Source organism: Scyliorhinus torazame, chromosome 3 (genome assembly GCF_047496885.1).
Source record: "Scyliorhinus torazame isolate Kashiwa2021f chromosome 3, sScyTor2.1, whole genome shotgun sequence".
NCBI classification, from domain to species: Eukaryota; Metazoa; Chordata; class Chondrichthyes; order Carcharhiniformes; family Scyliorhinidae; genus Scyliorhinus; species Scyliorhinus torazame.
In genome coordinates, this window is record NC_092709.1 from 283,451,756 (window position 1) to 283,478,691 (window position 26,936).

Sequence of the window (26,936 nt, forward strand, 5' to 3'; positions counted from 1 at the left end):
AGTATAGTCGAATCCTGGGTGTTTCTTGTATGTATAATGGGTAATTTACAGGTTAACTATATTTAATAAAGTGTGCTGCATTATATCCATGTCCGTACTTTGTTCTACTCATAAATAAAGATATCTGGATAGACTTTAATTAAGGAGCTGGTTGAAGTATCTGAATCGGACAGATACAATAATAATAAGAACTCTGGATCCAGCCAGAGAAATGATAATCAATTCTACAATAAACAGTCCATTATTCCTCCTTTTGCATAAAATTAAATGCCCATCATCATGGAAAATTCACCCAGAAAAACCTTTGGTAGCACCTTACAAATGGTGCACTTTTGGAAGGTACAGACAAGAATTCATCTGACTGTAACAGACATTGTTGCTTATCATCCGTTTCTGAGTGGCTTTAATTATTGTAACTCTAGAAACTAATGTGATATGGGTTAAGATTTTATTTTTAGAATTCATAATGTAGCAGAAACCCAAAAGGTGAATGATTATAAAACACCAAAATAGTAAAATTATGATCATTATATTGGAAGACCTCCCCTAACAATGCGTATTTACATTAAAAACATCAAAACATAATCTGCTGTGTGAAAATCATTTAGTTAATGTTCAGATGTACAAGAACATTTGATTATTTTAAAACAAAAGCAGTTTTGTCTGGCATTTGGTACAGCTAAACACTTGGAGAAAAAAACATAATAGTCTCTTTAGATTTATTTCTGGCAGGATTGATATTATGTATTCAACTTGGGGTTTCATCCCTCGGGTTCATCAATTGCAGAAGATAATCCACCATCTGTCAAAAAAAGAAACATTGTCCATTAGCACAAGACTTGTAATTTTAAAATGTTAATTAATTGACGACTGCTTGAAAGCAACAAGATGAATATCTTATTATTTGGTCCTTCTAACCCTAATTGTTCAGTTACCAATCTATCAAAAAGAAGGCACAAAGAGCAATGATTGACTCTTCTACAACCTCCAGTCACACATCAACTCTTTTCAGATTTCTGGCAAGAGGGAGAGACGAGTAACTACATAGTGAACCCCGCCACCTCTTGGCCAAACAGAAATTTACACAGGTTACCCAATACAGCAAAGAAGCAATATTGTAACCTGAATCTCTGCCTGTAAAAATCAATCAATCAAATGACAAGAATAGAAAAGTTAATGGAAATTGAGAATTTAAAGAAATTGCAAAAACTGAAATGGCCCTCACAATGGGCGATAGCTTGAAATTGGTAGTATTCAGAGAGCCAGAATGAATTGTTTCAGTTCTCAAACATGTATTGATGCTAAGAAGCCTATTGTACCTACGTACATCACCTACAACCGTAAAACAACAAAGCTATACAATGGAGTTGCAAAATATGTATTAAATATAACAATTCAATTAAAAGTTTCCAGCACCTGTCATATTTTGCTTATTTAATCTTCATCTGATTCCCGCCACTTGCCCATGCCCGATTTTAATCGCTCAACCATTGGTGACTGCACCTATAGTTGCCCAGGTCTTAAGCTCTGGAGTTCCATCCCTACACCTCTCCACCTCACTTTCCCCCTTTAAGACATTCCTTTGACCAAGCTTTTGGGCGTCTGACCTGATATCTCCTGTTGCAGCTTGGTGTTGTATTTTCTAAGATAATGCTCCCATTAACTGCCTTTGTATCTTTTGTTACAATATAGGCGCTATATAAATGTAAGCTGTTAGCGGCCTACCATTACCATTAGACAAACGGCTTTCATATCATGACAACACATGTGTAGTTAGAAAGAGTTTGTGGGGAGTCTGCGAATGTGCATGGTCAAATTTGAAAGCAGTTCTCAAGATACGTCAACAGAAAAGATCTGGAAGGGTACTGGGGCCATTGAGAACAAAGTGGGGGCAAGTGGGTGGAAGGTGGGAGAAGCTGTCCAGCTAGGAAAGAAATACTGAAAAATAACTTACCTCAAAGTGGAAAAGCAGCATATCTCCCCCAGCATGATTATCACAGTTCATTCCACAGCACGTACCAATGGCCAAAGCCTGCGACTGCAGGCGGGCTGCAGGCATTTTATCTTCTCATACATGCTCTCATTAAAGCGCCAAAAATATTTTTCTCTGATTTTTCACCTGTCAGGATATTGCATGTCAGGGTGAGAGCATAGGAGGGAAGTAATTGAAGGTGGATATGTTGATACGGGTGTAAATTGTACTACGCTGTGATATGACAGGCTCAATGGGCCATTGATTTTCACTTTCTGTTTTTTTCCATTACATATGTTTTAAAATGTAAAGCAGATTAAGCAGCATAACAATGTCATCAAACTAACGACAGCCTTTTTAAAGGGAAGACATCCCAAATTTGACCCTGCTGTCTAATAAAATAAAGATTTTTGTTGGCTTGTAATGATTACGAACAAAGGTAACAATTATTTAGACCAGATATTAAAGGGGCGGCATGTGGCGCAGTGGTTAGCACTGGGACTGTGGCGCTGAGGACCCGGGTTCGAATCCTGGCCCTGGGTCACTGTCCGAGTGGAGTTTGCACATTCTCCCCATGTCTGCGTGGGTTTCACCCCCACAACCCAAAGATGTGCAGGTTAGGTGGACTGGCCACACTAAATTGTCCCTTAATTTTAGAAAAAATAATTGGGTACTCTAAATTTATTTTTAAAAAAGAAATTCCTATTAAAGCGCCAAAAATATTTTTCTCTGAATTTTCACCTGTCAGGATATTGCATGTCAGGGTGAGAGCATAGGAGGGAAGTAATTGAAGGTGGACATGTTGGTACGGGTGTAAATTGTACTACGCTGTGATATGACAAGCTCAATGGGCCATTGATTTTCACTTCTGTTTTTTTTCGTGACATATGTTTTAAAATGTAAAGCAGATTAAGCAGCATAACAATGTCATCAAACTAACGACAGCCTTTTTAAAGGGAAGACATCCCAAATTTGACCCTGCTGTCTACTAAAATACTGATAAATGATACTGATTGTTCATGGTAAAGACAGTTAACACGATTCTGCAAATCAAGTTCAAGAAAGCTCTGCATTTTAACAGCAGTTGAATAGTCTGTGACATTATACAAATGCACAGCATGTGAAGAGTTAATGTTATGTTAAGCCTAGCCACTAGAGGGAGCTAAGGGACAGTACTGTAAATTGCACTGGCTCTTAAGCTAAGGGGAGGAGATTAGACTGGAGCTGACAAAGGTAAGATTCATAGTGTATTGCAGACTTAGTTAAGATATAATAGTTATAATTAATAGATAGTGATAGTGTTAGTGAGTATAGTTTAATTCTTAAATGCATGTTTGCCAGTCAGAATAAGTGTTGAACTCAAATTTAGTAGTGTTAATAAAATTAGTTTAGTTCTTCAAAAGAGCTTTGTGTATCTTTGTGATCACTACGCCTTCCATCCTGGAAACCCCTCACAAAGATCACCACACTGTCTACAACTGCTGGAAGAGTTCCACAGGAATATAAAGTGAATAAAACTTGACTGCTTTTATTCCAGGATCATCTTTTAAGAGAAAGATTAAAAGTTGTGCTATAGTGACTGTTGTTTCTGTGTTTCTGCCTTATTCCCAGCATCTTTAGCTATGTTCAGTCACATCTCTTTAAAGTCAGAGGTGGAGCAATAAATCAACCTTATGTAATCTACTTGTCTTTTGATTTTGGACTGGATTGAGTACATAAATGTGTGTCAGGTTTCTGTTGAAGTAGGTCAACTAGTTGGATAAAGATTTGCAGAAAACCAAAATAACTTATTGTGGCAAACAAGCTTAGCTATCTTGAGGATTCTCACTCAACTAGCCTGTCCCACTTTATTCACCAATGTAGCTTACATGTCAAGTCAAAGAATTAAATGCTTCTAACTAAAGGCAGCTTATTTGTGTCACAAGTAGGCATACATTAACACTGCAATGAAGTTACTATGAAAATCCCCTAGTCGTCACATTCTTGCGCCTGCTCGGGTACACTGAGGGAGAATTCAGAATGCCCAAATTACTAACAGCACGACTTTCGGGACTTGTAGGAGGAAACCGGAGCACACGGAGAAAGCCCACGCAGACACGGGGAGAACGTGCAGACACCCCACAGACAGTGACACAAGCCAGGAATTGAACCCAGGTCCCTGGCGATGTGGAGCAACAGTGCTAACCACTGTGCTTCTGTGCTGCTAGGTACTCTAGTAGAGCTGGATGGTTCAGATCATAGTCAATCTGGATTTACTGACTAGTTCTTCATTATGTTCATAATGTAAGCAAAAAGAGCAAGATTGTTTTGTGAAGACGTTGGGCAGGATTTTACATGCTCCAAACCCCCCGCCCCCCCCGGGCGTGTTTTGCGATAGCGGAGACAGCCTGCCATTGGCTGGGGCGGGATCTTTAGTGTCACCACTGTCAACAGGATTTTCCATTGTTCACACCCTCCACTGCTGGGGAGCCAGTGATGGGGTGGCACCCTCGACGGGACTGGAAGATCCCACCCATCTGTGGAACACACTGCTTAGAAGCTGCAAAAATGTAGACATTTATTTGTCATGACTCATTATGGAAATCGGCATATCTTTCAACACCCAAAATAATATATTCCACAAATTCAGGTTACCAATGAGATCAGATTTATAAAGGCATTGATCAGACTTAGAGCCAGGCTTGAAGGATGTGAAAAAGTTGGATTGCACAGATACTTTGAGAAATTCAGACAAAAAGGTGGGGAAGTATGTCTTCAGATTAATTTGCTTAGCTGGCCTTGCCTATATTCGACTCCAGTTCCAGAACATAGAACACGGAACATAGAACAGGACAGCCCAGTACACGCCCTTCAGCCCACGATGTTGTGCCGACCATTTATCCTAATCTAAGATCAACCTAACCGACACCCCTTCAATTTACTGCTGTCCATGTGCCTGTCCAAGAGTCGCTTAAATGTCTCTAATGACTCAGACTCCACCACTTCCGCTGGCAGTGCATTCCACGCACCCACCACTCTCTGTGTAAAGAACCGACCTCTGCCATCTCCCCTGTACCTTCCTCCAATCACCTTAAAACTATGTCCCCTCATGACAGCCATTTCCGCCCTGGGGAAAAGTCTCTGGTTCGCCACTCCATCCATGCCTCTCATCACCTTGTACACCTCTCTTTTGTCTTCGCTCCAGTGAGAAAAGCCATAGCTCCCTCAACCTTTCTTCATAAGACATGCCCTCCAGTCCAGGCAGCATGATGGTAAATCTCCTCTGCACCCTCTCCAAAGCATCCATATCCTTCCTATAATGAGGCGACCAGAACTGGACACAATATTCCAAGTGTGATTGAACCAGGTGTCATGATATTCAAACACACACATCTTGATAGACACACCAACAGACAAATCAGCACACACAACACGACAACCAATCACAGACAAGGACAGAGACAGTATAAGGGAAGAAACACGACACCTGGTGGCCAGTCCATCTAGAGACCAGGACAAGGACAGGACCTGATTAACAACACACTCACGGAGTCACCACGTGCAGAGTATCAAGACAGAACTGTAAATAGCATGTTAGAATAAAACAGCGTTGTACCAAATGCAACCATGTTGGCTCATCTGTACATCAGAACACCCAACACCACATGGTACCTAGTGAGTTGATCGATACCTGCCGGCACAGCTGCCATCCTGAGCCATGGACATCACCAACAAACCGCAGCCGTTGCAAGTCGCTGGGAACCTGGGCACCAATTGGAAGCTCTTCAAGCAACGATTTGAACTGTACATGCGAGCCAACGAAAAACAGAGTGCCTCGGACAAAATAAAGATTGCGATGCTCCTCACTACCGCAGGTCAGCACGCCATTGAGGTATACAACTCATTGGTGTTGGCGGAAGGCGAGAACCAATCCAAGTATGACACGGTCCTCCTCAAGCTCGACCAGCACTTCAACGTTGAGGTAAATGAAAGCTTTGAGAGGTATATCTTTCAGCAACGCCTGCAAGGTAAGGATGAGCTCTTTCAACCCTTTCTGACGCACCTCCGCATACTCGCGCAGTCCTGCGGTTACGGCACCACCTCAGAATCCATGATCCGGGACCAGATCGTTTTTGGCGTTGCCTCCAGTGGCCTACGCCAGCAGCTTCTTAAAATTAAAGGCCTGACCTTAGCATCTGCGGTGGAAGCCTGTGTCCTCCATGAAAATGCGACCAGCCGCTTTGCCCAATTTCAGGCGACCGAATCGGCACAGAGGGGGTCCCTAGCGATCGAATCGGCAAGCCAGGCCGCCCACGAGGCCGAACGCATCCAGGCAATAGAGTATCTCCCGGCCCGCGGCCCGGATGAGGGCGGCCGTTTTGCGCGCTTTTCGAGGTCTCCTGCGCTTGTGCACGCCAAAACCAACGGCAACATCGAGGGACGCACTGCGCAGGCGCGCCCGATGCAAGACCGAACTGCGCATGCGCAGTGGCGTAACGAATGCCGTGACGTCATGACGTGCGGCAACTGTGGAGCTGCACATTTAAAAGGGCAATGTCCTACAAAAAAGCGACAATGCCTACGCTGTGGCAAGATGGTCCACTACGCTGCCTACTGTCGAGCGGTTCAACCGATGGATCCTACACATCTCCGACAACCTCGCAGACACGTAAGGACCGTCCAGCCCACACATCAGGACATCCAGCCCAATGACACAGATGACCAAGATGCCTTCCGGGTTGCGGTCAATGATGTGAACAGGGTCAACACCATCAATCCGGCAGATGAATGGAGTGCCACCCTGACGGTCAACCCAAATTCGTCGCACACCTACTAGATTGGACTTATGAGACTGTTCACACGTTAAAGTTTAGAAACTATTGTATTGTAACATGTACTGTTTTATCATTCCAGATCTCGTTTGACCGGACCAAACTTCAAAGTTTTTTTCTTCTTGTTTTGTTATGGTACAACCTCGTTAGCATGACACACCCGACATTGCCCCATGTATATAGTTACGCCACATGTACATGCTGTAAATATCACGCACACACACTTTTAGCTGCACTCAGGACACATTCATATTTATAACCACGTAGGCACATAATCTTGTAAAAAAGGGGGGATGTCATGATATTCAAACACACACATCATGATAGACACACCAACAGACACATCAGCACACACAACACGACAACCAATCACAGACAAGGACAGAGACAGTATAAGAGAAGAAACACGACACCTGGTGGCCAGTCCATCTAGAGACCAGGACAAGGACAGGACCTGATTAACAACACACTCAGGGAGTCACCACGTGCAGAGTATCAAGACAGAACTGTAAATAGCATGTTAGAATAAAACAGCGTTGTACCAAATGCAACCATGTTGGCTCATCTGTACGTCAGAACACCCAACACCACACCAGGGGTTTATAAAGCTGCAGCAAAACCTTGCGGCTCTTAAACTCAATCCCCCTGTTAATGAAAGCCAAGACACCATACGCCTTCTTAACAACCCCATCAACCTGGGTGGCAACTTTGAGGGATCTATGTTCGTGGACCCCAAGATCCTTCTGTTCCTCCACACTTCCAAGAATCCTGCCTTTAACCCTGTATTCAGTGTTCAAATTCGACCTTCCAAAATGAATCACTTCACATTTATCTAGGTTGAGCTCCATCTACCACTTCTCAGCCCAGCTCTGCATCCTGTCAATGTCCTGTTGCAATCTGCAACACCACTGGTCACCGACCTCATAGGAGCGAGTCTGTTGATTACAAAAATGATGCACCCAGGCCATACAGCATAGCAATAGGCCCTTCGGCCCATCATGGCCATGCTGACCATCAAATACCAATCTATACTCATGCCGTTTACCAGCACTTGGTCCATAGCCTACCATACCTTGGCAATTTAAGTGCTCATCCAGATGCTTCTTAAATGTTGCAAGAGTACCTGCCTCCACCTCCCTCTCAGGCAGCGCGTTCCACCACCCACTGGGTGAAAATATGTTCCCTTACGTCCCCTCTAAAACACTTACTCCTCACCTTAAGCTTATGCTGTCTGGTCTTAGATACTTCTTCCATGGGGAAAAGATTCTTATGATCTACCCTAAATATGCCTCTCATAATTTTGGATACCTCTATCAGATCCCCCCTCAGCCTCCTCTGCTCCAGAGAAAACAAACACAGCCTATCCAGTCTCTCTTCATAGCTGAAATTTTCCATCCTCGGCAACATGCTGGTGAATCTCCTCTGTCCTCCTTCTAGTACAATACGTCCTTCTGATGGTGTGGTGACCAGACTGCACACAATACTCCCATCTGTGGATACACACTTTTAGGGAATGAATCTGTTACAAATGTTCAAGGTTTTACAGGATTATCATGCTTGGGACTGGGTCTTTAATTTAAGGCAAACTGGCGGAATAAATGGGATTCTGGGCTGAATAATATGGGGGGGTAGACAACATACTCCCCCCTCCCCCCACAGAAGTCACATTGGCGTGGGTCTGTGATCCGCTCCGCATTATGGGACTTGGCCCCTCATTTGGTGTGGAAGTCCTGCCCTCCAGAACAACTGGCCAATGGGATTGTCTGGCATTTCCATCAGGCTGGGCAGCAACAGGAAGTTATCACTGGCTGCTAACAGAACTGCTGGTGAAGAGACAACCCCAATGTCATGGATTCACAGAGCACGGTCTTGGGCCAAAAGGGTTTGGGTGGTTAGAGAGAGGATCAGTATGTTTCAGGAAGAGAGCAAATAGGAAGAAAAGTCGGGGATTCAAAGTTATTTAACTAGAACAGGAAAGAGGAGCTAAGAATGACTTTGGACTGCTTCCTGGAGAATGAAGTGTTCACTTAAGGGATGAAGTATAGTATAGCCATGGAGGAAGGCTTTTCAGTCATTTTAAAGGTTAAATGGGGGATCTTTTCCATAGCTTACAGTATAGGTTGCCAACTGAAATAATGTTTAGTCAATGTTCCTTTTAGTTTGTGGCTTACATGAGAAGTCTTAAAACTTGAACTCTTGTGGTGCAATCCCTTTGGCCATTCAGTGGAAGTTCAGGTTTATTGTTAAAGTTATCAGTCTCTACAGGGATCGGAACAAGTGCCTGGCGATGTTATCCTGTTCCTCTGCGATACGTTTGTCAAAAGAAGCACAAAAATTTTCAAGGGAGCCTCTGTGCAACCGCTGTGGAAAATCATCCCCTTGAACTTCTGCAATGTTATCTAGCAAGTAGTTAGATCATCAAAGGATGATGCACAGAACACTATCTCCATAGATCACTTTTCATTCTTGAGAGATACATATGTCCAAAAATGATTTTCAGTTTGTGAAAGTTTGCTATCACATGCTTGGAATAAACAGCCTATGTAACAGCGCTGTAATTGATATTCCACCTCACAGTAATAGATATTAAACCTCTCAGAAATTGTCAGAAACTGCAACATCTGTAAGGGGTAAAAGATTGCCACAAAAACCATGAGGTTTGTGAAATGTAATGTTAATTTATCATTCTTAAGCATAAATGATTGTCAGTTTGTCAACAGATATCACCACTCATGTTGAAGCCACAGATTCTTACTCAAACAACATTGCAGGTTTGGAACCATCTCCCATTGATACACTAAAAGCTGAATCCAACTCCTGGTGAATGATTGTAATGATTGTGTACAAGCTTAACTCCAGATCCTCACCATTACCAATTCCAAAGTAAATTACATCTTAAATGACCGTTTTACGACAACGTATACATGAATGGCGACTTTAACATTAGTAAAAAGTCCCAATGTTCTTAACTACCTCTTGTGATCAAACAACATTTGACTCAGAGCCCCTCCAGTAGATATTAGAGCAGATGATCAATCATGTGCTCAAAAAACATTTGTTTCAAGGAATGTCTTAATGAAGGAAAGAGTAGTGAGATGGAGAGTTATAGGGAGGGAATTCCAGAGGTGAGGGACTTGGCAGCTGAAAATACAGCCACCAAGGGCGGAGCAATTAAAACTGAGAATGCCCAAGAGCCTAGAGTTGCAGGAACTCAGATGTCTCGATGAATTGTAGGGCTAGAGAAGAATTCAGACAGAGAGGGGCAAGACCATGGAAGGATTTGAAAACAAGAATGAGAATTTTAAAATCAAGGCATTGTTTGATCAGGAGTCAATGGAGTTCAGTGAGCACAGGTGTGATGATCGTATGGGTGTAATGATGCACTTTCACAGCCTTCATTAGAAACACGAAAGGATTTTGAATAAGAATTGTACAGCATGGCTGCATCTAGTTCCCTACATGTCTCTAGACTAAAATAGTTCCAACCCCTGGGGTGATTACACCTCTGAGTCCCAATTGCTCACACAAATCAGGTGACCCTTACTCTGCTGTGTTGCCCTTAAAGGGACAATCACCACAAAGCACCACATCCCCCCCCCCTTTAATTCCTTTAGACGATCTTCAATATCTAAGTTACTCAGTCCTTAATTCTAACTAAACATTATGTACATGAGTTGGACAACTGTAAATCAAGTCTTTGAGAGATTTTTTTGTTCATTGTAGAGCAGTCATTTTCAAAGTCAGGGTCGCGACCCGTGGGTGGGTCACTGGCGGGTGTTGGGAGCATCGTGGGGCCATCGGTCATGGCGTTCCCAGTCGTGGGAAGAAGTGCCCAACGGCTGGAACTGGTTTTAAAACTTACAGCCATGACCGGCTTTCAGAAGGTCGACCCTCCTGTGCCCCCTCAGCAGTGTGCAGGTCCGGAGCCAGTAAGGCAGACCGCCTCCTCCTGATGTCAGCGTGCTGACCCAGGAGCAGATTCTTTCAAAAAAAATGACCAAGTCTTCTCTCCAGAAGCAGTGGCAAGGAGCAGGTCATGCACCCTGTACACTGACGTCACATGCTCTGGGCACAAGACAGATTCCTACATTTTGAAGCTGCCAGCAGTGCTGACCTGAGCTCCAGGGCCTCTGGTGAACAACCCATGAAAAAGAAGCTGAAAATAGGAACAAAGAAGTATAAAGATGATTTCTTGTTGATTAATTGTACCACTTCAAATCAGTATACAAAGTTTGTGTGTGTTATATGCAGGGAAGTACTGGCAAATGAAAGATTAAAACCCTCAAATCTTCAAAGGCATTTCAAGACTAAACACGGCAAGTTCAAGGACAAACCTCTTTATTTTTTTCATTGGCAGCTATGAGGTCTTAAATCGTCAGCTGCAGTCCTTAGCAGAAATGTAACATTGAATGGCAACGCAAGTGAGAATGTGAGGACCAAGCAGGCTCACCTGTCGCAGTAAAGATAAGTAAAAATGGTGGGCCATGAAGTTCAGACAGCATGTGTTGCGAAGGTCAGCCAGCGTGGGTCCCAAAGGATGGGCGGTTGGACAAAAAAGTTTGATAAATACTGTCCTAGAGCACATAATTCTATAATCTGGGATGTTACCATAGGATCGACATTAACAGGAACTGTAATAACAGGGACCTCTTCTGGCACAGGCAGTTCATTACTATTTGCTACCACAGAGATATCAGTTATGTCTATAGCTGGTCGATCAGGTACGTCAGTGTTTACGGTTCAAAAACATTTCTTGATGGCAACACTGATTGCTGAAGCGTCTCCCTACTCCTGAAGTGACCCACATATTTACAAATGATCCGTAACTCCATGTCTACTTGGTGTGGTGATATGCATACACACATAAATGTATATAGTTGTGTAAATGTATAAAGTTGCATATCAGCACATGTAATCATAGTGCATGTGATTACCAGCGGGTGGCGTCAGGCATGCATCACGTGACTGAAGGAACCCGGGCAGTTGGTGGTACGACGTACAGCAGGATAGTCACACTCAGAATAGTTCCCTAGAAATGTAAGTATCTTTGTCTGCATATAAATCTATTAGTTATCTTTCCACGTGTTTGACAATAAATCATTGTTCTGGTTTAACACATACATGTTCTGTTGCATCTTCATCATCAGTGGAACCACAGAACATAACACGTTGTACAACCGGTCTGATCTTAGAGACAATGGCCGGGATTCTCCGCCGGCATGATTCTCCGTTATATCGGCACCTGGGGGTTTCCCGACAGCGTGGGGCTGCCCCACAATGGGAAAACCCATTGACCAGCCGGTGTAATGGAGAATCCCGCCGGCAGGTCGGGGCAGAAATGTGGTGTGGCGGGGCGGAGAATCCTGCCCAGGGATCCAACTTGATCCACTACCGAAGTTTTATATTATGACAACTTGTATATTATGTACTTAATATGGGTTTCTTATGACGAATGCTTGCACATATCATCATAATACATCACTGTATTACACCAAGGCTGGATTCTCCACCGCCTGTCCCAGATAGTGGAGTTCCTGATTCGACGGAGAATCCAGCGTCATCCAAAAAATGGGATCGGTGTGGTTCTGTTGCTCCCGTCCCCCGCTGGCGGCAGTATCGAGGTCCTGGCCCTGGCCAGAGAGAGGATGCAAATAGGTTTCATAAGCCAGCCCCCCACCAGAGACCCCCCCATTACAGAGACCCCTAACAGAAACACCCTCCCCCCCCCCCCCCCCATAAGAGAGCCCCCACCTGAGACCCACCCATTACAGAGCCTCCAACCACAGATCCCGGTAATGGGGGGTTCCAGTGAGACTCTCTTAAATGGGGGGGTCTCTGTGATGGGGGCCTTTGCAATGGGGGGGGTTCTCTGCAATGGGGTGGTCGCTGGTGGGGAATCGGGTCGTCCTCGTACTGTGGGGGGGGGGAAGGGGCCCAGCAAATCCTGGGGTGTGGGGAGAAAGAATTGAATTGCAGCAGAGAGGGGGCCCAGCCACTGGACCTCGTTCTTAGGCCACCCACAAAAAATGGCAGCCCAATAGCGAAATTCGGGAGGGAATCTGTCGCAATCCCCGCCATGCATACATTTGCATGACATGGGATAGTGAATCTCCTGTGCATTCCAGCTCCCAATGCGAGTGCAAATCAGAGGCGATTCATCTCCGGCAGGAGAATATAGGGGTAGATTCTCCGCCAGCGGGATTATCTGTTCCGCCAGCAGCGCATCCCCGCCCCCAAGTTTTCTGGGGGTGTGGGATGACCACAATGGAAAATTACATCAGCCAGTGACAGTGCACTGCCGAGGAACATTCAGCTGGGAGCTGGAGAATTCACCCCATAGTCTCCCAAATAGAGAATTCGGCCCCTTATATATTAATAGTTCTTTCACAATATTGGTCTATCACATAATCTCAGTTTGTTTCTCTGTCTGAATTACTGATTCTGCTGTCAAATTCAATGTTTATACCTCTTCACTTAATTTCTCATTGTCAAGCTTCCTTCTTCAGTCTCTTATTCTCCTGATTCAATTCTTCACTGGACTTGTTCTGATGTTCAAATTGATTTTCGTGGAGTTCAGCTTATTCTGCATTATCTCATTAATTTCTCCTTCTTAACTTTATTTTGTAAGTTTTGCAACCTTTTTCTTCAATGTTTGCTGTCAGTCATTTCAGCTTGTTGTTTTAATGTCTTCCCCAGAGCTTTAATTCTTTTTGCCGATTCTTCTTTGTGTTCAATAGTTCCTATTTTCTTTTGAAGTCTTTAATTTCTGTGTTTCCTTCAAGGGAAATCCATCACTGGACATATGCATTTTACAAATGGAACCTTCATTTCTACTTTTCTGAACTTCAGCATAACTCTTTTGGCTTTACTGAGGGTCAGGTCTGTATTCGACAAAGTGCTGACTTGTTTCCATTCTGCAATTCTCTCATTGCTCTACTTGTGGGGTCTTTAATAGCCCTTCTGGCATCTTTCAGTATCCTCCTTCTGTGTCTTTCATTGATCCCTTCGGGGGTCTTCAGTGACCACCTTATGGGATCTTTCATTGCCCTCCTTTATAAGTCTTTCAATTCCTTCCCTCTGGGATTCTTCCTTGTCCTTCTTCTGGGGTTTTTCATTGCCTGCCTTCTGGGGGTCTTTAATTGTCCTCCTTCTCGGGTCTTTCGTTGCCCTCCTGGTGGGGTCTTTAATTGCCCTCCTTGTGAGGTCTTTCATTGACCTCCCTCTGGGGTCTTTCATTGCCTTTTGTGGTCTTTCATTGTCTTCCTTGTGGGGTCTTTCATTGCCCTGCTTCTGAGATCTTTCATTGCCCTCTTTCTAGGTTTTCTATTGCTTCATTTCTGGGGTCTTTTTGCCTCTCCGTCGCGGTCTTCCATTGCCTCTTCCTTAAGGTCTTCATTTCCTCCTCTAATGTCTTCCATTGCTTCTTCTTTGAAGTCTTCTCTAATTTTCCTGTCCATGACTTTTCTCACTGGAGCGAAGAAGGAAGAGAGGTGATTTGATAGAGGTGTACAAGGTGATGAGAGGCATGGATAGAGTGGACAGCTAGAGACTTTTCCCAGGGCGGAAATGGCTGTCATGAGGTGATATAACTTTAAGGTGATTGGAGGAAGGTATAGGGGAGATGGCAGAGGTAGGTTCTTTACACAGAGAGAGATGGGTGTGTGGAATGCACTGCCAGCAGAGGTGGTGGAGTTAGAGTCATTAGGGACATTTAAGCGACTCTTGGACAGGCACATGGAAAGCAGTAAATTGAAGGGGTGCAGGTTAGGTTGATCTTCGATTAGGATAAATGGTCGGCACAACATCATGGGCTGAAGGGCCTGTACTGTGCTGTCCTGTTCTATGTTCTATAACTGTTTGTTCCTTTTTGAGTTTGCCACTTTAAGTGTATTGCCACTTTAAATGTATTACCTCTTTAAGGGTATTGCTGCTTTAAGACTGTAGTAATCTTTTTTAACCCCTCACAGGCTGTAGCTGCTTGGATACAGATGGCTTCCCTTTGCAGGTGTATTTTGCAACACGTATCAATGCAGGTATAGAGTGTCTTGGGTTGTTTCTTTTTTGTTTAGTCTTAAAGCTGCAGCCCTGTTTCTTAGTGCCACCATTTTGTTAAGCTTTTGTACTTGTTTAACTGCATCAATTCTTTACCTTTCATCCAAGTTCCTTGTTTTTAAATTTGAAGACATAGCTCTTGTAGCTGCCAACTCCACATAATAATAATCTTTATTAGTGTCACAAGTAGGCTTACATTAACACTGCAATGAAGTTACTGTGAAAATCCCCCAGTCACCACACCCGGCACCTGTTTGGGTACACAGAGGGATAATTCAGAATGTCCAATTCACCTAACAAGCACGTCTTTTGGGACTTGTGGGAGGAAACTGGAGCGCCCGGAGGAAACCCACACAGACATGGGGAGAACGTGCAGACTCCTCACAGACAGTGACCCAAGACAGGAATCAAACTTGGGTCCCTGGCGCTGTGAAACAACAGTGCTAACCACTGTGCTACCGTTCCGCCCATGATCGTCTTGTCATTTCTTTTTACTCTACCTTTCTTTTTTTTTAAATGTTGGACTCTGCCAGCCAATTTTACAGGTTTGCTTTTCTATGTCTGTCTTTCAGTTTCTTTAATGCATTGAGCATCTTGTAACTGTCCATCTTTTCTGGTTCAACATTACTCAGGGCAATACCTCAATATCTTAAACGGGTCTTGTCACCCAAAGAGAGACATTCTGGTGAGGACTTTTTTTCAGATTTCGATTAAAACAGGATACTCACAGGTGTCAGGCCAGAGGCAGTGTCAGGATAATTTTATCCTCAGTGCCAAATGTAATGACGCACTTTAACAGACTTCATTAGAAACACAAAAAGTTTTATTAATAAGAAAAATTGTACAGCAGCTGCACGGCTGCACCTAGTCCACACATGTTTCTAACTTAAGTGAGCTTCACCCTCTGGGATGATTGCCCCCTCTGCATCCCAATTGGTCACCTAAGTCAGGTGACCTTTACTCTGCCTTGTTGTCCTTAAAGGGACCATTACCACAATGGAAGTCCTTAAAACTACTGTTTTTGAGCATGTGTTTGGTCATCCGCTCTAACAGAAATGGTTGATGAAGTAATGTGATATACATGGGTTTCCAAAAGGAATTTGATAAAATGTCACATAACAATCTTGCAGCAAAGTAAAAGTCCATGGAATTAAAAGAAAGTGGCAGCATGGCTATAACATTTGCTGAGTGACAGGAAACAGAGAGTTCTGTTGTTCTCCAAATCTTGGTATTTGACTTTTTATTTTTTTTAAATAATTTAGAGTACCCAATTAATTTTTTCCAATTAAGGGGCAATTTAGTGTGGCCAACCCACCTACCTTGCACATCTTTTGGGTTGTGGGGGCGAAACCCACGCAAACACAGGGAGAATGTGCAAACTCCTCATGGACAGTGACCCAGAGCCGAGATCGAACCTGGGACCTCGGCGCCGTGAGGCAGCAGTGCTAACCACTATGCAACCGTGCTGCCAGGACCACCCCTTTGATTGATCCATATTAATAACGTAGACTGTGCAGGACACAGTTTCAAAATTTGCAGCTGACACAGCTCTTGGAGGTAATCTGAATGGATGGACAAGTAGTAGATGAAATTTAATTCAGAGAAGTGTGAAGGGATTCCTTTTGGGAGGAAGAATGAGAAGAAGCATTAAAAAATAAAGGATTACATTCTAAAGTGAGTTTCAGAGCAGAGGGTCCAAGGCTACACATACACCCAATCTTTGAAGGCTGAGAAAGTGGTTGGTCAAGCATACGGGATGCTGGGTTTTATAAATAAGAGCACAGTAAACAAGGAAGTAATGGTGAAGCTTTATAAAACACTGGCTCGGCCATTAACTATCACACCTGATTCTGGACACCACACTTTAGAATTGATGGAGAAATGTTTTCTGCAGGAGTTTTTATTTTATTCGTTCATGGGACGTGGACATTGCAGGCTGGGCCAGTATTTATTACCCATCCCAAATTTCCCTTGAGGGGGCAGTTAAATATCAACCATCTTGCTGTGGATCTGGAGTCATGTGTACACCAGACCAGGCAGGGACAGCAGATCCTTGCCATCCCACCATAACTTTGACAATGTTAGCAGAAGCCCCAGTGTAATGGTGTAAGCAGTTCCACCAATCCGTCACTGGAATTACACAGGGAGGATACAAAATCAATGTTTTTATTGTTTATTTTTATTTGTACTCTTCCTCTTTTCAGAGGTGCAACCGCAAGCTCCTGGTGTTTACTGTATACCCTTTGTGATTTACTAAATAGATTCAAGTGTTTTCATGACTTATCATATCATAGAATTTGGAATCATAGAATTTACAGTGCAGAAGGAGGCCATTCAGCCCATTGAGTCTGCACCAGCTCTTGGAAAGAGCACCCTACCCAAGCCCATACCTCCACCCTATCCCCATAACTCAGTAACCCCACCCAACACTAAGGGCGGTTTTGGACACTAAGGACAATTTAGCATGGCCAATCTACCTAACCTGCACATCTTTGGACTGCGGGAGGAAACCAGAGCACCCGGAGGAATCCCACGCACACACGTGGACAACGTGCAGACTTCGCATAGTGTCCCAAGCCGGGAATCGAACCTGGGACCCTGGAGCTGTGAAGCAATTGTGCTAATCACTATGCTACCGTGCTACCCGTTAGCAGGGTAACAGTATTTAGTATGATTGAAGCTTGAATAGTCTCCTTTTTTTCATCTGATATGGACTTGACCGTTCCTATCTCAGTAACTACCTGCAGCCCTAAACACCTTTGTGATCCGCGATCAGCACTCCTCCAATTCTTGTCGCCTGCACATCTCTGATTTTAATCGCCCCATCGTTGGCTGCCATGCTTTCAGTTGTCTGGGGCCTAAGCTCTGGAACTCCCTCCCTAAACTCTTCTGTCTCTCTAACGCTCTATCCTCCTTAAATACCTCTTAAAACCTACTTCTTTGACCAAGCTGTTCACCACCAAGCTAAATATCTGCTAACTTGGCTCAGTATCAAATTTTGTTTGCTGCTGCTCCCGTGAAGTGTCTTGAGATGTTTCACTAAATTAAAATAATTATATAAATGCAAGTAACCGTTGCCTGTTGTTGTATGAATTGTACAGATATAATTCCGATAAAATACATCATGGGAAATTATATCTGACCACATCTAAATCCAAATTGTTTTACTTCCTTCAGTGTTCTCCATTTCCTTCCTATTTCTGTGGACACTGCCTAATCTCCAATACCTTGCAAAATAGCTGTTTAAACTATATGTTGGTTGTTGATCTGCTATTCCCACATAAGGAGCATCATAGCCGAGCAGGTCTCCTACCTGACATGGGATTTCTAACAGGGGTCAATACATGGTAATCAGGAACAGAAAATCCAGATGGCTTTCCTTACCCTATTTTAGGAATGCTGAGTGCAACTCTTGTGACCTGCTACCTAGAGCAGCAATTACCCAGCCCATGATTATCAGGTACTGACCTTGTGACATATTGGTCTTTATGATTAAGTAAATGCCCTCTACTCCTTCAGGAGAATTCTCCATTTTCTCAAAATGGGTTTGTCTACTTGCCTCTTTGAAGTCATCATCAGTGGTCTGCCATAGCTTCTTGTTAAATACTGGAAATTGTTCCCTTGTTTGCTGAACCTTTCTGGATGGTGTTCCTTCCCACAGACTTAAGAAATTCTTAGCCATCTCAGCCCATTGCAGATTGCCTTCTGGCTGCTGAGCACTTTCTGACAGAACTGGATGTACCATGTTGTCACTGTTGGCATAAAGGCCGTCGTCAACGCTTTTTTTCCCCATCAAATGCCCTTTAAATAAACAAGAATATTTGCACTTTAACTTGAAGGAGCATATCAGCATGATAAGAATAACTTTTTTTTTGAAAGAGTAGAATTTCTCTGACTCCAGTGGCTCTCTGCATCCTCTTCCAGGATCGTTCACCAGAAGCATGGGACTTAGAACATACCTACATTAACATGGATGGCACATTAAAATTAGTACCACGTGATGGGAATATATTACATAATGTATATCCCATTGTTTTCATTCAAGCAATGTTTATTGTCAAAAATGCATTATTTATGATTACTTAAAATGTTAAAGTAACAAACGAGCCTTTGCAGTTGATCACTGGACTGTTAAGGCACCTTGCAGTATTTTCCTGCTGCACCAAAAGGATATTAAAATCAAGCTGTTGCGACAAGTATAACAGTGTCTTTACTGATAGCTTAATATTTGTGTTGTCAAAAATGGAATCCAATAGTAGTTGACAATATTGTTAAGGGGATCCTAAAACACTCTGGTTTCAATTCTTTGAATAGAGTTAAACACCATTTGCTCCGAAAGTAGCAATGGAATGTGTCACTCCTGCATAAACAAATGAAGGACTAATTGCAAGTTTTACAATTCATAAATCTTAACTACTCAATTCCTGCCAAAGACCCACTGAAAGGTCTACTGGAAGAATCCCAAACACCCAGAAATCCACATTTTAAAAATTCATTTGTGGTATGTGCACGTGATTGGCACATCCAGCATGATCATCTCTAATTGCCTTTGAGAAGGTGGTGGTGAACCGCCTTCTTCAATCTATATTGGTTTGGGTAACATTGGTGTATCTACACCAATCCATGTGGTGTACCTACGCCAATCCATGTAGCGTAGGTACACCGACAGCACAGTTAGGAAGAAAGTTCCAGGATTTTGACCCAGTAATATAGCTCCAAGTCAGAATGGTGTATGACTTGCTGAGGAACTTGTAGGTGGTGGTGTTCCCATGTACCTGTTACCCTTGTTTTTCTGGGCAATTGAGTTTGCAGATTTTACAGGAGCCCTCGAAGGAGTCTGGGTGAGTTGCTACAGTGCGTCTCGTAGATAGATTGGAGACACTGCTGCCACTGTGCGCTGGTTGTGAAGCAAGTGAACATTTAACAGGTTGGATGGGCTGCCAATCAAGCAAGTTTCTCTGTACTGGATGGTATTGAGTTCTTAGGACGTGGGCATCTCAGGTTGGGCCAGCATTTATTGGCCATCCCTAATTGTCCTTGAGGGGGCAGCTAATTGTCAACCATGTTGCTGTGGATCTGGATTCACATGTAGGCCAGGCCAGGTAAGGACAGTAGATTTCCTTCCCTGAAGGAAATTAGTGAACCAGATGGGGTTTTCCGACAATCGACAATGGTTTCATGGTCATCATTAGGCTTTTAATTCCAGATTATTATTGAATTCAAATTTCACCATCTGCAGTGGCGGGATTTGAAACTGGATCCCCAGAGCATTACCCTGGGTCCATCCAGGTACGTTGATAGGCTTCAGTGAGTCAGAAGGAAGTTATTCAGTGCAGAATTCCCAGCCTCTGATCTGCTGTTATGGTCACTGTACTTATTTGGCTGAACCAATTAAATTTCTAGCCAATGGCCATCCCCAGGGTATTGATAATGATGGCAATGCAGTTGAATGCCATGGGAGATGGCTAGATTTTCTCTTGTTGGAGATGGTCATTGCCTGGAAGTTGTGTTACTTGCCAAGCCTGAATGTTGTACAAGCCTAATTGAATATGGACACAGACTGCTTCAGCATCTGAGGAGTGCTGAACAGTATTGAGCACTGTCCAATCCTCACCAAATGTCCCCACTTCTAACGTTGCAGGGAATATAATTGATGAAGCAGCTGTAGATGGTTGGGCCTAGGTCCTGAGCAATTCCTGTAGCAATATCCAGGGACTGAGAAGATTGATTTCCAACAACCACAACCATTTTCCTTTATGCTAGGTACGACTCCAAACAATGGAGAATTTCCCCCCATTCCCCAGTGACTTCAATTTTGCTCAGGCTCTTCAATGCCACATTTGGTCAAATGCTGCCTCGGTATCAAGGGCTGTCACTCTCACCGCAGCTCTGCATTGAGTCTTTTGCTCATATTTGGACCAAGACTGGAGGTCTGGAGCTAAGTGCCCCTGGTGGAACCCAAAGAAGGCACTTTGAATAGGTTATTGCAGTGCTTAGTAGCACCGAAAATGGCACATTCCATCACTTTGATGATCATTATGGTAGACTGATGGAGCAATAATTGACCATTTGGTTTGTCCACCCTTGGACAGGACATATCTGGGCAAATTTCCTTGTTGTTGGCTGGATGCCACAGTTGTAGCTGTAGTGGATCATCACCGATTAGATCAAAGCTTTGCAGTTCTATCACACCCAGTCATGAATTGTGGTGGGTAATTGAACAACTAACCAATGAAGCAGGCTCCACAAACATCCGATGGTCAATGATGGGGGAGCCTGGTACATCAATGCAAAAGGCAAGGCTGATGCATTTGCAACCATCTTCAGCCAGAATTGCCAAGTGGGTGATCCATCTTGGCCTCCTCCTGTGCTCCCCAGTATCATGGACCATAGAATCATAAAAATCCTACAGTGCAGAAGGAAGCCATTCGGTCCATCGAGTCTAACTGGCCTTTTGAAAGACCATCCTACCAAGGCCCAATCACCCGCCATATTCCTGTAACCCCACCCAACCTTTGGACACTAAGGGGCAATTTAGCATGGTCAATCCACCTAGCCTGCACATCTTTGGACAGTGGGAGGAAACCAGAGCATCCGGAGGAAACCCACGCAGACACAGGGAGAAAGTGCAAACTCCACATAGTCAGTGACCTGAGGTTGGGATCGAACCTGGGTCCCTGGCGCTATGAGACAGCAGTGCTAAGCACTGTGCCACCGTGCCACTGTGTCAGTTTTAAGCCAATCGATTCACTCCGCATGATATCAAGAAATGCGGAAGTTACTAGATACTGCAAAGGCTCTGACAACAACTTATTGAAGATGAACAATGTAAAACACATGTCAAATCTAGAATCAAAAACTAAATTAAACAGCAATGCACAGCAGTCAATCAGCATTGGAAGAAAAGTTGATGCTTCTGTTGTATCCCTTCATCAGAATTGCCAGCTGCAGATTTCCAGCATTTCCTCTTATTTATAATTCAGCATTCATAGAATCATAGAATCCCTACAGTGCAGAAGGAGGCCATTTGGCTCATCGGGTCTGTGCCAACCCTTTGAAAGAGCACCCCGCCCTATTACTGCAACCCCACCCCCAAGGGACAATTTAACATGACCAATCCACCTAACCTGCACATCTGTGGACTGTGGGAGGAAACTGAAGCACCCGGAGGAAACCCACGCACACACGGGGAGAATGTACAAACTCCACACGGACAGTCACCCGAGGTCGGAATTGACCCCAGGTCCCTGGAGCTGTGAGGTAGCTGTGCTAACCACTGTCCCACTGTCCCGCCCTGAATCAATCTTGAATCATTTTTTAACCTCACTCTTGCTTCTACGTCTGAGGTAAAACTGCATTATTTACTAGTTACAAGCAGCCAGCTGAAACACTCAATATTAGGTTTCCCACAAAAAGGCAAACCTCAACCTTGATGTGTGCGGCTGTTCTGTTGGTAGGTGGCCCTTTATAGTAAAGTGGGATCTCCATTTTATGTGTACTTCGGGTTCAGAAACAGGCTTTTTGGCTAAAATGAAGCGCAGGATCAAGCGTGAGATCAGGGATAATGCCTGTTCTTGTCAGCTTGGATGTATGCTCTGTGGAGACCATGAATTACATTCTATTTGAATTTGAATTGTTTTTTGCAGCAAACAAGGGGCTGGGATTACGGGCTGGCCCCATCCACTCTGCGCATTGGCTGTGCATTCGTAACTCTGAGAAAGGAATTTTTAAAAAAATTCTAAAATTCAGTCCTGACCAGCAGTCTCACAGGGATTTATCCGTTTTGCTCTAGAATGGTACTTCTTTGGCCGAGCATTCTAACACAGTGTTGGAGTTAAATAAATACAGTTCAAATTCAAGGACTTCTGAATACCATTGTAAATTTCCCATCATTTAATTAAGATAACATCCTGTTGAGAAGTGATAACAATGGTGCAGTGTGTTCATTGGTAGAGAGCTCTGTCGCATTTGCATTGAGAATCTGTGGAAGGTTCCTCAAATTGTTTTTTAAGAAAGATTTTGCATTTGCAAAGCAGGAAGTCCCAAAGTGCTATCACTGCTGTTATGTTACTGAGCACTGTAGACATGCTGAATGCAGCAGCAAGATAGATAACCCAGCCAGTCTCTTTTGCTGGTAAATAAAAGCAAATTACTGCGGACGCTGGAATCTGAAACAAAAGCAGAAAATACTGGACATTCCCAACAGGTCTGACAGCATCTGTGGAGAGAAAGGGAGCTAACGTTCCCAATCTTGATGACTCTTTGTGAAAGCTGGTATTTTGCTGGCATTGATTGTGGATATAAATAACAGTATTAAGAAATGTAGCAGAAAGTTTAGGGTTACCACATTTTAAGCAGAGTAAATTTGTGTAACTATAATCCAGTCCACATTGGACATCGACAACACAGACATGCTGCTAATGAGGCACGATTCACAATTACACCCAGAGAATCTACGGACTAGCTTGATTTAGATATGAGGAAAAACGAAGTTCAACAGTGGTACTTGTCTGGTGTCGAAACTACACCTAACTGGACCTCACTAGCAGCGCTATTGACCGAGCCTGTAAAACTTCATTGCGGTGAAAAGATGGATCTGTTATTACAAGCATAAACAAAAGATGGCGCAAGACGATCACCAATAAAAGAAAAAACCCTGTGATAGTGGGGTGTAATTGTCAAGTCCTTTCGGATCAGGTCAAAATCAAATGTGATAATGTGCAAACTATGTGTAATGGCACGTTAAAGAAGCACCGACTGTTCTACTGACAGCCTTTTCGGGTTCGGAAATTTGGCAGAAAATTGAAGGGAAAAAAAGCAATACTTTCCAAACAATGTTACAGGGATGATTAGAGAGTTGTGTTTGTTGACATGGTTGATCCAGCTGTCTCAGTAGCAGACCCTGCATTACTGAAGCAAAGGTATGCTACTTCAATTGATTCTCCAAAAGTCTGTTTCCGATCTCTGGATGGCTCTGCATCTACTCCGTCTTCTCGTTTTACAGACACTGAAATGAACTATCATACTTCCTTAACATGTTTTTGGCGTTGGCGAAGTAGCGGCTATTGGGGACGTTAAAAACCTTGACTGGAAACAGAAGACTTGGATTCCAGAGAAGGGGTGAAATGTAAAGCGTACAATAGCGCCGAAAAGATGCTTCCATCTTTCGAAATATATCTTTTTTTTTCTGACTGTGCTCTCTACTCTGAAGGAAGGACATTCGAATTAGACTAAGCTACGAGAGGAGGAAGTAGGCAAAATATGGCATTGCCACTGTGTAACAGGTTGGACCAGATAGATCACAGGGTTGATCGACCTGTTGGATCTTGATATTCTTGGGCGGTATTTTGCGGGTTACGATTAAACCTTCCACTAAAGACATTTTCCAAGGTCACCCGAATCCTTTGCATCCTTTGGGGGTGGGTGGGGGGAGAGAGGGAATAATGCAGAAACTGTTCGGTTAAACAAACCCGCACATGTAATGTTCTGTGCGGTCGATTGGCACCAAAAACAAGCACCCCAATTATTACCTCGGGGGGCAAAATTGCGCACAGGAGCACCAGAAGGGACAGAAGTTGTCCCAGATTAGAGACAGGACACAGGCAAAAGCACACGCGGGATAAAGCACCAATCGCATGTGGTGAAATTTAACATAAATCACTTTTTTCCCCCCAAAATAGCACATTACACTTTTTTTAAAAATTCAGTTTGTCAGTCCAATCCAGCGACATGTGAGGCGGTGGGGCCCGGGAGCAGATGTTGGAGAAGGGTGACACCCTCCTGTCACCAGTTGCCCAGTCCCACATTCAAGAGAGAAAGGGACTTGAAATGATAACGACTGCTGAGATATAAACCTGTCCGGCTGGAGGAAAGACAATCAGGGAATTAATTCAATGTCCAGTCTGGCTGAACGGCTCATTTCCAGACTCGAGTGCATGTGGACGCGTTAATGACAAGTAGACTTTAAAATAGAAATACTCACCCACCGCCCAGTGACTGCCCCTGGGGAACATCTTGGGAAAACTGCCTTGATTTTCAACGGGAGCTGCGAGCCCATAGTGGACCGTAGAACTTGCAATACTTAAAACTATCAGAGAAAACAGCAAACGGTGTTTCCATAAAATAAATTCAGACCCCATCTCACACTAGTAGCACACGGATCTCCCTCCCTCCCTCTCTCTCTTCCCTCCTGCACTGAAACTGCCCTGAATGATTCAGAAGCTGTGTTTCCCCCCCCACTCCTCACAATAAATGGTCTCTGCTTCCCCTTCAAGTGTGGGTGCAATTTATATAAAACTATGACGGAATCGCGGGTAGCTGACAAAATTAACTTAGCTGACGATCGCTTACGTGGAATATTTTTGAATAGTATATATAAATCAAGGGTCACGTTATCATCCATCTCTATTTTGGAGTGAATTATATGAGTTGTATCTCCTACCACCGGATATGTTGGCATCATACTTCTCCGGGGGAAATTCGCAAATTGATCCAGATCTGAAGGCAGTCAGTGGAAGAAACATAAATGCTTTGTATATTTTTGTCTCGATGTCCGTTATTAAGTCCGCAATAAACAGCCGCCTGTCCTTGTGTATAATGTAAAAACAACAGCCTATGCCTATTAAATAAACACTCTTTGACACTGCTGGCGAGAAGCCAATCCCTCTCCCCTCATTCTTAGGGACGTCGCTGATAGGGGGGTCCTGGGTCTTTTGAGGTTACTTTACCCCAGTAAACTGTGGCCAGGGATTTCCAATTCGCCAACACCCGCAGCTAAACCCAAACAAAGCTGGAAGCCCGTCCATTTCACTACAAATCAAACCCTGCGGGAGTTCAGAGAAAGGTCATCCCACCTGTCTCGTTCCCTCAATTCATTTCCCTGGACAATATCTTGGACCATGAATGAATGGATCCTTTGTTCTTTCCTTAACTTTTGTTTTATCTATACCACAGTTTTCCCATATACCCTCCCGTGTCTTGCTCCCTTTCTTAAAACCCCGTTAACCTTTCTCTTCTGTGTCTTTTTTAATTGCCTCACTATTAACTAACTTCGTTTTCTTTCATTCACTGTTCCCCAGTGCTCACCATTCTTTCAGTCGCACTGTGCTGGTGTTTAAATTGGCGCCCATTTAATCGCCGCAGATAACGTGGAAGTCCGTTTTGCTCACATAGTCGTATGGAATCCTGAACTGGGTGGTGATTTTTTATCACACAATGGTATTCTGGATACTTATTAACATAGCAATACTTTCCGGGAGTCAAGTGAAAGGGTTGCTTATTACAGCATGAATCTGAATGACCATTACCCTCCCGTCCAAGTCTGCCAGGTTTCAAGGTTCAACTTTAATCGCTGGAGTGAAATAGACGGAGTGTCGGAAACTCATTCCCAGATGCCGGGGGGTTGATTTGCATTTGCCTACTTTCTAGTGTTTGATGAGCTCCCCCCGCCCCCCCCCCCCCCCCCCCACCCCCTCTTGTTTCTCGGTGGAGATTACGATTCACAGGTTTCCACATCTACCTGTCTTGAGCAACGCATTTACTCCTGAATCAACTCTCACAGTAAACGATTCTTAGCAGCTAAAACAGAAAATACACAGCAACGTCCGTTCAGCACAGTTGCTCCCAGCCAAATAGGAAACCCTCATTTCCCCCTTCAGATCCCGACTGACCCACTTTATATTTGCGGCCAAACTACCAGCTTGCCCTTGCCCTTTGCCAATGCTTCGAGTTTATTAATATAGGAATCGGCAAGCAAATCAAAGATTCATTTATCTTGTAACCAGTTCTATTTTACACTTTAAAACACTTCGAATGTTCTGTTTCTTGGTTTACCTCTTCCCAACATTTTCTTCATGCGACTCCGTGTGCAGTGACAGGGGAATGATTAACAGGTTCTGATCAATCAGACTCAACCAAAGAGGAAACTTTCTTCAATAACACTTAAATTAATACTAATCGACCTCTCCGTCTATGGAGTTTTCAGTGGAACATTCTGCCAATCCCTCTTACTAACTTGAGAGTTGAAAATAGCAGACCAGCTTCGTGAAGTTAGCAAATCCGTTTTTTATTGTAGCTCTTTGACTCCAACAACCATTTACACT

The 26,936-nt window shown here is 43.7% G+C and overlaps 1 protein-coding gene across 2 annotated transcripts; it reads right to left on the reverse strand.

Moving 5' to 3' along the window:
• Positions 1-431: 431 nt before the first annotated feature.
• On the reverse strand, positions 432-26,699 carry LOC140409149 (gastrin-releasing peptide-like). 2 transcript variants are annotated; one of them, XM_072497330.1, is made up of 3 exons: positions 26,668-26,699; positions 18,395-18,636; positions 432-802 (listed from the first exon to the last, which is right to left on the reverse strand). In XM_072497330.1, the coding sequence occupies exons 1-3, from the start codon at positions 26,687-26,689 to the stop codon at positions 749-751; spliced, it is 318 nt and encodes a 105-aa protein (XP_072353431.1). In that variant the 5' UTR covers positions 26,690-26,699; the 3' UTR covers positions 432-748. The 2 variants fall into 2 exon arrangements, with proteins under 2 accessions (XP_072353431.1, XP_072353430.1); XM_072497329.1 differs by lacking the exon at positions 26,668-26,699 and adding an exon at positions 25,186-25,312.
• Between the last annotated feature and the right edge of the window lie 237 nt (positions 26,700-26,936).

What these genes read in the sequence shown, in the direction of transcription:
- LOC140409149 (XM_072497329.1), bottom strand. Translation starts at nt 25,297, where the DNA reads ATGATGCCAACATATCCGGTGGTAGGAGATACAACTCATATAATTCAC. An exon ending in ACTATTCAAAAATATTCCAC is followed by an intron (nt 18,637 to 25,185) that starts GTAAGCGATCGT and finishes GTTTATTTAAAG; the next exon opens with GGCATTTGATGGGGAAAAAA. An exon ending in CTGATGATGACTTCAAAGAG is followed by an intron (nt 803 to 18,394) that starts GCAAGTAGACAA and finishes TTTTTTTGACAG; the next exon opens with ATGGTGGATTATCTTCTGCA.